This window comes from Anastrepha obliqua, chromosome 5 (assembly GCF_027943255.1).
Source record: "Anastrepha obliqua isolate idAnaObli1 chromosome 5, idAnaObli1_1.0, whole genome shotgun sequence".
Classification (NCBI taxonomy): Eukaryota; Metazoa; Arthropoda; class Insecta; order Diptera; family Tephritidae; genus Anastrepha; species Anastrepha obliqua.
The window spans coordinates 47408713-47419288 of NC_072896.1; the positions used below are offsets into that span (position 1 = coordinate 47408713).

The 10576-nt window shown below is 34.2% G+C and overlaps 1 protein-coding gene across 2 annotated transcripts; it reads left to right on the top strand.

Annotated features, from left to right (window-relative positions):
• Positions 1 to 1681: 1681 nt before the first annotated feature.
• Positions 1682 to 9672, top strand: LOC129247783 (interferon-inducible double-stranded RNA-dependent protein kinase activator A homolog). Of its 2 annotated transcripts, XM_054887089.1 has the most exons (6): positions 1683 to 1816; positions 1972 to 2270; positions 2529 to 2890; positions 3010 to 3295; positions 3508 to 3645; positions 8490 to 9672. In XM_054887089.1, exons 2-6 carry the CDS (start codon positions 2034 to 2036, stop codon positions 8736 to 8738), a joined length of 1272 nt encoding a protein of 423 aa, XP_054743064.1. In that variant the 5' UTR covers positions 1683 to 1816; positions 1972 to 2033; the 3' UTR covers positions 8739 to 9672. The 2 variants fall into 2 exon arrangements, with proteins under 2 accessions (XP_054743065.1, XP_054743064.1); XM_054887090.1 differs by lacking the exon at positions 3508 to 3645 and having other exon boundaries at positions 1682 to 1816.
• Positions 9673 to 10576: the final 904 nt, after the last annotated feature.

Here is a 10576-nt window from a genome sequence, read left to right on the forward strand (position 1 = left end):
ATATGTACATATATAAATTCACGTATTTGTATTTGCATATGCCTTCTTATTGATTATTATTAATTTGATTTACTTCAAGAATTTAAAATAAAACCAAGTTTGTTAATAATACATGTTGTTTTAATGTTATTAATATTTTTTTTATAACTTCTTATAATTCTATGTAGCCGGCTGCACGCACCAAAAAATGCGTCGTTATCTTGCTCATGCGTCGTTACCTTGCTTGAACAGCATGTTATGTTATGTTATGTTATGTTATGTTATGTTATATTATGTCATGTTATGTTATGTTATGTTATGTTATGTTATGTTATGTTATGTTATGTTATGTTATGTTAATGTTACCTCATTCTCTATATCCACCACCTCTGATGTTTGAGTATATATGCCACTGGTTCATATTAAGTGACACGTTCTGGCTGCTAATACACTTGAGAACCTAACAGAGGTTGTCAAAATCGTGCGTTTCGGGTGCATGACACTTGTCCGCGAATAAATCTAAAATTTGTGATTTTCATCATGCAAAAGCCGACAACAAGTATGTGTGACATGAAATAAGTACGTGTGTCACCCGACACGCACACATATAAGCTGCTGGACAGCAAATGCATGAGCGTGTCACCATAGCTTTATAATACTAGGATACTTAAAAAAAAATATGGCTGAAGAATTGAGAGAACGGTGCTCCTTACTATATACATATGTATTTGTTTTACTATATTTAAATCTTGATATCTACTTATGTATATGTATATTTCAACATCTCTACATTCAATTGTTTATTTTATAACAAATCAAATTTGATTGAACTTTAGTAAGGTAGTATTTTGTGCCCGTGCTCTTGATTGTTTCAAAGCATTGTTGGATTAAGAGGAAGGTGAAGGAAAGGGCGGCGAAGTTCTGGGTGAATCCTTTTTACAAAGAAAGGAAATGCACCCACGCGAATCTATTTAAGGTGGTAGCATTCGAGCAACAACAACATTTTTTTAAATTAGAACTGTTAGGGGAAAGAGAATAGAAGAATGGAATGAATGAAACAATAGATGAAATTAGTTTGTTGCGCATTTACAACACACCAACAACTTTCCCTTATGCCGTTTTACTGGCATTTGTAAATTAAGGGTGAGTTGAAGAACAAGCAATCAACTGCTCTTATCACACCACCTTCTCTAGATGCGCCTTGAAATGCACAATCTGGTAAACAAAAATTACCAAAGATGCTGCCAATGTGACTTACAATATTTCATGACATAAATTGCCTACTTCATTCAATTTACTGTCTCGATCGGCAATTTCATTAAAATTGACCGCTAAGGCAAACAAAAATTTAGTGTCGAGATGCCTAGTATACACCATTTCCATCAAACACACAGTGGAAACAGTTGAAAATTCGCTCGAATCAAAAATTTGCAAATCCATTTTGTTTTGGTGGAAACGTATTATTAGCTTAAGAAATTCATTTTTTAAATCAAATTTTGTTATCAGTTTTTGGATAATTCATGATGATCTCTGAAAAGGTAAAAAAAAAGAACAGAAGATATTTTGATTAATTCGTTCAAATCTGAAATTTCGGAAAAACTGTAATTCCCGCAACGAGGTATTAAAAAAAAAACTGTAAGCTTGTCAAAAGCTTACAGAGAAAATTGTGAGTCTGGCAACATTGTCCAAGTCGGAACCATTTGAAAAAGTTTTCTTGAAGTTCGCTTTTTCTCTACGTTTCGTGGGGACGGATTTTGCTGCTCTTTATTTGAAGATAAATTTAATGCAAATTATAATTTATTTTTAAATAAAAATCAGTGCAATTCACTACGTATAGGTAATTCGTTTTTTTATTTATATAAATATATGTTCAGTTATGCAAAGATATCGGTTTTGTGTTGTCTTTTTTCTAGCCAATATTTAGAATATCGATTTTTCTTGTTCGAGTGTATGTATATGTGTGACATTAGTACATTATTTCCTTTTTTCTAGGCATTTTCAAAATAAAAATTCAACTATAAAAAACAACAAATAAAATAAAAATAAACGAAAAAATGGAAAATATTCAGGGAAATGAACATCAACCGCAGCAGCAGAGCGGATTCGCACCTCGGCGTCAGTATGATGGTATTGGTCCGGCAGTGCCCACAGATATAGATAACATAACAAATGGTCATATACAAACTCCAAAAATCGAGCTGGCATCGCGATCCATTAAAACGAAAAAGGATAAGATTTCTGAATTAAATGCTGCAACAAGCAAGTTAGCTATTGAAGAATCAATGAAATTGGTAAAAATTCAAAGTTCTTATTCAATTCAAAGCTAATATTTTTAGGATTAAGTTAGCTCCTGCTAATAATATTATTAACAAAGGAGTTGTATATACGCTTTTTACTGACAATTAGGAATGTTCAAATATTGATGTTATTAAATATTAATGTTTTGAACAAATATTTCGGGTCTATTAGACGGAATTAAGGGTCAATTAGTATTGCACTTTTTAACAGTAAACTCCAAAATTGATAAATATGAAATTTTTTCTTTTCAGACCGATAGTAATGGGTTGGCTATGAAGACACCAGTATCCATTCTACAAGAGCTCTTGAGTCGTCGGGGAATTACACCCAATTATGAGTTGGTGCAAATTGAGGGTGCCATACATGAGCCAACATTTCGTTATCGTGTCGCGTTTAATGACAAGGATGTGCCCTTCACGGCTATGGGCGCTGGACGCTCCAAAAAAGAGGCTAAGCATTCAGCAGCACGTGCACTAATTGATAAATTAACTGGTGTACAGTTACCCGATACTGCACAAGCATGCGCCGGTGCAGGTGTTAGTACAGCCTCTAGCGGCATTACAGCTACAAGCGCCGGCAGTGACGCCAACGTAAACGCAGTTGGAAGCGGCGAGTAAGTTGAACACCATGTAAATTTTAAAATACTTTATTTTTCTCGTAGAAACGATAGAAATATAAAAATTAAAAAGAAAAAAATAGTAACAATTATAATCGACAACATTTTATTTACAGTGGCGCCGATAAAATAGTGGGAAATCCGATTGGCTGGCTGCAGGAGATGTGCATGTCACGTCGCTGGCCACCACCAACTTACGAAACTGAAACAGAGGTTGGCTTACCGCATGAGCGTTTATTTACCATTGCCTGTTCAATCCTTAATTATCGTGAAGTGGGAAAAGGGAAAAGCAAGAAGATCGCTAAACGTCTGGCTGCACACAAGATGTGGACACGTCTACAAGAAAACCCATTGGACCACAATCAAATATGTGAATCAATGCGTGTCGATCTCGATGGCGACGTAAGTCCTAAACTCTTTAAATAAGATACTAAAAAAAAACAGAAATAGAAAAAAAATGGTTTGATACATTTCAAGTCACCATATTAGATTTGTAAAGATCTGAACATTAAAAATTTATTTAATTTGAATGAATACAATAAGTGATGGTGTTCATACCCATATGTTTTACCAGTTGTTAAAAGAATTTTTTTTTGTTCGTTTTCTCGTTACAGAATCGTAACTGTGCAAATTATTATGGTGATTTGAAAGATATCACTGTGCCCACCTTAACCAGCCAGCATAGTAATAAGGTCTCACAGTTCCACAAAACACTTAAGAATGCTACTGGAAAGAAATTACTCAAGTTACAGGTGAGAAGCTTATGTGATAAGAGTTTTAACAATACAAATAAAAAATAAAGAAAAAAACAGGACAGTAGATTCTACGTTATCGGAACGACCCAGACTTAAATCTGGCGACGGAATGTCACTTCAGCATCATTCTCGAAAAAAATGATGAGCGATGTTTTATTTTATGTGTGATATAATAAGAATTACTTTAATGGCTATGCAAGGTGTACTCTCTCCTAACGGATCGCTCTCTTAAGCGGACACCTCTCATAAGCGGACACTTTTCAGTGCATACCACATACCTTTGAGAAATTTTTTTAAATATTTTTCCTATATGGGCAAATTTTTCAGTCCCTAGGTGCCCGCTTAAGAAAACCTACACTGTATTTAAAACTGGAGTGCTATTATTTATTTATTTTAGGTATACGATTATTTATATTTATAGGAATAGGTATCATATTAGTTTGCTAACACTTTAACTTTTCGCTTATGTTGGACCATGAATCAATCTCGATTCTCGAACTTTAAGGAATGCTGCTAGAGTGACAGTCGTTGTTCGGATATAAATAACGGTTGTTAGGGAAATATTTTATTGCCATTAAAGTGTCCAGAGATGGTTATTTTGCATAGGCTTCATCCAGCTAAATTTGCTACCTCACGTTCTAGTCGGTTCGACCGGTTTTTCTAAAAAAAATATTGGCAATATTTTATGCGGTTACAATAATAACAACAAGCCAGTAAATCTAACATCGACTAAATATTTACTAAACGTGGAATCCTAGAAAAATTGTTGGCTTTAAAGCCATTCTTGAAATAATGAATTTCACCTAAGCCGATATGTCTGTACCTGAAAAAGTTGGGTCAGATGACAGTTTTATTATCATACCATTACCTCTATTATATAGAATTGGGAAGGACTCTCCAAAAAAGCGTGTGCTTAGCGTGTGATATCTATAGTCTTCTGCTGAAGAAGATAATTTGTTTCGCAAAACTGAATCTCTAGGTACTATCTTAGCATATGCTGATCTTACCACAAATTCACTTTAAAAACGCATGTTTTGCAGCCTTCTCTTGAACAAAGAAAAACCATCAAAGAGGAAAAATCATAACGAGTAGTAAAGGTAAAGCTTTTAATTCACCAAAGCGAGCAAAAACAAAACAAATGCTTCTCTAGGCGCCCAGGAAAGTGTTTTTACATATCTATTTTCGGCATCGTTTGCTAAGATGACTTAATATACCGTTATTTCACTAAGTTGTTACACACGCATTAGTCTTTAATCAGTCAATGAAATGATGGCAAGAGTCATTTGTTGACTAAAATATCAAATCGTACGTAAATTATAAAGAACGCAAAAATGCATTCAAATCGGACATAGTTTGAAGTGAATCAGTTAGTCTATTATAATTATACAACAGGAAAAAAGTGTGCAACAGTCAACAGAAATGTTTTATTTAACCCGACAAACTATTTATGACATAACAAATGAAATTAGGCTGGAGCCCATATCTGCAAGTGAAAGACCACAAAAAATATCTGACCGCGCCGAACGTACGTATGTTGTTGAGAAAGATAGCTGCAAACCCGCAAATTTCGACAGGAAATCTTGCTAGTGGGCTTAGAGATGAGGGTGGGGTCAAAGTTTCTCATGAAATAGTCCACCAAGTTTGCAAAACACAATTATACCTCACAATGTGCTCGAAAAAAGCCTTTGCTCTCTGCACTGCATATTGAAAAGCAGACATATTTCGCTAGAACATCCAGATAGCTACTGAAATTATGTGATATTCTGCGATGAGACTAAAATCATGTTGTATTACAACGATGGACCCAATAGTGTGTGTAGGCAGCTATCAAAAGCACTGAAAAGACGGAATATTATATATACAGACAGTGAAATTTGGCAAACTTTCAGTCATAGTGTGGGGATGCATATCCAGTAAGGGAATGCGTGATTTATAGAGAATAAGATCTAGCTGTAATACTTGCTGCTGAAATTTTACTGCTGCGAAATATGGAATAATATTGTGATGTATGTTTATTTTCGAGCAAAGTACACTTGAATTCTCAGAAAATCTTGGAATACCAGATCAAATACGGTTGCTCTAATAACCATTTTCTTCCATGAAAATGATTGCCCCTAATCATTGTGAACCGAACTGTATTCCGCCATAAGTTTTCGATGGGGCTAAGTAGCCGAATTGCAGCATTCGCTATGGCTAAAACACAAAAAATTTCTAATTTCTAAATGCGATTCTGTCTTTGTTATCGTCAAAAGAAATATCTAAATTTGGTTGTAAATGAAAAATTAAAAGCTGTGTTGCAATCTTGATCTATTTGACAAAAAATATTTCATTACCTATCTCAACGATTTTTAAGGGGTCTCGGTGGTGTAGAGCTCGAAAATTTAGAGCCTTTTCAGGAATTAAAAAAAAAAAAATGAAAAACGATATTTACATTTTTTAGACTTTTTTTTTAACTTCTTTTACATATAAAATTAAAAACAAATATTTTTTTATTTTTGACCCCGCCCGAAAAATTGGACCTTGACAGTGTTGTCCAATTTGGCTCTTCTATTTATCTTACTGCGGCCGCCGTAGCCGAATGGGTTGGTGCGCGACTACCATTTGGAATTCACAGAGAGAACGTCGGTTCGAATCTCGGTGAAAACACCAAAATTAAGGAAGACATTTTTCTAATAGCGGTCGCCCCTCGGCAGACAATGGCAATCCTCGGAGTGTATTTCTGCCATGAAAAAGCTGCTCATAAAATATCTGCCGTTCGGAGTCGGCTTGAAACTGTAGGTCCCTCCATTTGTGGAACAACATCAAGGCGCATACCACAAATAGGAGGAGGAGCTCGGCCAAACACCCAAAAAGGGTGTACGCCCCAAATATATATATATTTATCTGAAACACAAGAACTAAAAAAATGACGTAATCAGTATGACTGTAGCTGTGTCCCGGGTGGAAAAAATTAACAAAATGGCGCGGTTTTGAATTTGATAATCTGAAAATCGAGTTTTTCTTTTAGTTGTTTAATAAAAAAAAGCGAAATAATAATATGATTCTCGTACGGGCTATAGTCATAGATGTTGTGAAAAACATATTAAAATTTCGAATAATTTTTTGTTTTTTGACAACACTAGGCCGAAAAAAGTCGATTCGAGATAAATGAGTTTAAAATTTGAGGTACAAGAGCACGCGAATCGCTCTCTACCTAGTTAATGGGCTGTAGAAGCTATAATATTGGGTATTTCCACATGAAAATTTCACAGTCTATTCTTAAGATGCGATACTTTCGAAATATCGAAAAAATAAAAAATCTACATATTTCTTGAAATTTCAAGGGGCCTTTGTGAAGCAAAATAAATTTGTTGTCGTAATGCGCGCACTGGCGCAGAGAAATTACTAAGACTTGTGGTTTGTACATGCTGGCAAGGAAACGGATTTCCTATAATTCAAGTTGTTTCTTTTTTTTAATAAAATAATTCAATTTGTTTGCCACAACAAAATGTTGTGAATAATATTTTTTTTGTCAGTTTCGATAGTACAATATCAAAATCAAAATTTGTTTCGTATAGGGTGGGCCATGTAAAATTTGCTTTTTGAATCGGCTATAAAAAAAAAAAACTAATCAATATTTTTTCAAACTTTTTTTTTTTTATTTTGTTGTCATTTATGAATGAAAAATAATATCGTTCAAATGACTGCCACGACTGGCTTTACAGTAGGCCATTCGATCAACCCAATTTTTAAGCACATTGTCGATTGTTTGGGCTCCAATTTCATGAATGGCAACTTCGATTTCGTGTTTTAAAGCATCAATCGTCTCTGGATGGTTCGCATATCATTTGTCCTTAACGGCTCCGCACAAAAAATAGTCCAACGGGCTTAAATCACAGCTCCGAGGCGGCCAATTGATATCGGAATTCAAAAACGGTAGCCAAAAGTTCGAGTGTAACTTTGACAGTGTGACAAGTTGCACCGTCCTGTTGAAAGCAAATGTCGTCCATGTCATCCTCTTCAATTTTTGGAAACAAAAACTCGTTGAGCATGTTACGGTAACGCTCGCCATTTACTGTAACCGCGGAAGAAGAAGAAGACACACCACTTCGGAAATAGGTTTTCAATATTTCCCAATTTTGTTCAAGCGCACATAGCGTCCCATTTCGTAAATGTAAAACCTTTAAGTAAATTATGAACACATTTGACATGTCATTTGTGTTACCATTCTCAAAAAAATAGGTGGTTCAAAAAGCAAAGAAGAAAACCCACGTTTTCCAAAAGCTAATCAGTTCATATGTTATCCCGAATGTGTAATTTTGATATTTCACGAAATCAGTTGTCAAAATTTACACAACCTTCTATTATTGAATCATGAACCTTTGTGGTGTTTTTTGTTACCTTTTTATAGGAATCTACTATATAAGTGCTTTAATTTATAAATAGACTAGCTGTACCCGGCGCGCCAACAACTAAAATAAATTTCAGAAAAATAACTTTAAAGAAAAATTAGTATACAAATATTCAATTCATTCTACTCGTAAACCATTTTATTGATTTTGTTTATTTCAAAATAATCGGTTGAACGGGACAGAAGTTGCTACTCTGCAGTGCCACCTGGTGGCGAGTGGTATCAATGAGCATATTCTACAAACCTTCTCCGTGGAAAATATATATACATATATATACCAATTTTTATAGTTATAGTTTTTGAGTTCATCGATGACATACAGACAAACATTCATTTTTATATATAAAGATTTATTTTTTTTATTTATTTATTTAAAAGAAAAACAAATATAAAGACTTAATTTGCATGATTTGTATCAATTCGTACCAATTTTTTTGTTGCCTATTTTCAGAAAACTTGTCTAAAAGGACCCAAAATTGATTATGTGAAATTGTTGTCGGAGATTGCCAATGAAAATCAGTTTGAAGTCACATACGTTGACATTGAAGAGAAAACTTTCACTGACCAATGCCAATGTCTAGTGCAGCTTTCAACATTGCCAGTCGGCGTATGTCATGGCTCTGGACCAACAGCAGCTGACGCACAGAAACAGGCTGCTCAAAACGCTTTGGAATATTTGAAAATTATGACAAAGAAGTAAATCGCTTGATACAGCAGCGAAGCAAGTGAAGAAAAAACAAAAGAATTATAATTAAAATAAGATATTAAAAAACAAAGAAATAATATGCAATTTAATAAGTAACACGAAAGAAATTCAAAATTGTTTGGTACTGCAAACAAATGAAGTCCAGTGAAGCAGTGAAATTTTCTATGTGTATTTCTGCTAAAGACGATTATAATGGAAGCAAAATATGAAAAAGAGGCGATAAAGAAAATTTAAAAAATTTTTATTTTAAAGACCATATGTATTTGTGCAACGATTACATTTACAATATGTCTTTTTGAATATATGGCGGTTTTGTGATAGAGAGCAGAAACTTATGAGTTCACAATGTTTTTCTGAAAAATTAACCACATTTACATGAAATATGTTAAAAACATTAATACAAAAAAATTAACTATGTTAAACTTGCTTTATTTTATTTTTATTATTATGTTTTTCGTAGAAATGCAGTAAGTGTGAGAAACGAAAATATAAGAAATATCGTGGGAAAACGAAGACGTTCTCAAACATCAATACACGACTAATGCATTAACCGTGAATTTTGGGCAAATATGAATGGAAGTAAGATAATTTAAATATAATTTTGCACTTTTGAATCGGCACACATTATATTTATTTATACAATATACGATGGAGGCTGGTCTACTAGGTCATTCTACGCCGCCAGGGTCTGCATTAACACACAATATATATTTTCTTGAATTAAGTGCATAATTATGCGTCTTTTTAATCATTTGTTTCGGGCATAACTGCTGAAATCATAAATCTATGACGCATACATACATAACTATATATAGTACATACATTCACATAAAAATGAAATCTCTAGACATGATACGAATGAGTTATATTATAAACTATTGCAAAGAATTCGAATAAATAACCTTTTCTGATAATTACATGTACAGAATGTGTTCGTTGTTCATTATTTAACTTAGTATCATCGCATTGATGTTAAAACAACAACCTAATTCTAATTCTAATTGAATGCAAATGTGCATTGCCGATGCCGTCAATCACTCTCGCGATGTCAAATTTGTGGTAAAATCGTAAATTAGACTGCCGATACTTATATTTGGACACTGTGCCCGCTCTAAGATACTAAATGCCTTTTTAAAATTTGAAACATCGTTATCCTATACTAGGTTGTTCAATAAGTTTGGCGGTTCGGTAAGAAAACACACGATTTAATGGTTGTAAATACAATTTATTATTCATTATAGTCTTCCTGCGCATCAATAAACTTGTTCCAACGAGATCCCAATTTATGAATTCCATACCTGAAGTGAGAATCTGAAAGGGCTGCAAAATATGCTTCCACACCCGTTATGGTCTCATCATTTGATGAAAAACGCTTTCCACGCTTGAATGTTTTTAGCACTGGAAACAGATGGAAGTCGCTAGTGGCCAAATCTGGTGAATACGGTGAATGCTCCAACTATTCTAAATTGATATACAGTACAATCGTGATAGTCCGACATTTCTTAATCCGACACGTTCGGTAATCCGACAACCTCATAACGTCTATGGATGTAATTGGCATTATTTTATTTTGATCAGTCGTAGCAGAGCAGCAGAGGGGGATTGTGTTTTGTTTCCCGGTTACAACGTATTTGTCATTAAATTTGAACGACGCCAGTTCTCTCGCGATTTCTGACGGTGTTGATGTGATTTTTTTTTGTCTTTTCGTGTCATTAAATGGAAACTTCGGTAGTCTGGAATATTTGATAATCCGACAACGAGTCGGTCCCGTATGTGTCGGACTATCACGATTGGACTGTAATTGATAGATTTTAGCCAGTGTCAAAATGCTT

Coding starts and splice junctions, on each gene's coding strand:
- LOC129247783 (XM_054887089.1), top strand. CDS start 2,034: ATGGAAAATATTCAGGGAAATGAACATCAACCGCAGCAGCAGAGCGGA. Junction 2,891..3,009: donor AACGCAGTTGGAAGCGGCGA/GTAAGTTGAACA, acceptor TTTTATTTACAG/TGGCGCCGATAAAATAGTGG. Junction 3,646..8,489: donor AGAAATTACTCAAGTTACAG/GTGAGAAGCTTA, acceptor GCCTATTTTCAG/AAAACTTGTCTAAAAGGACC.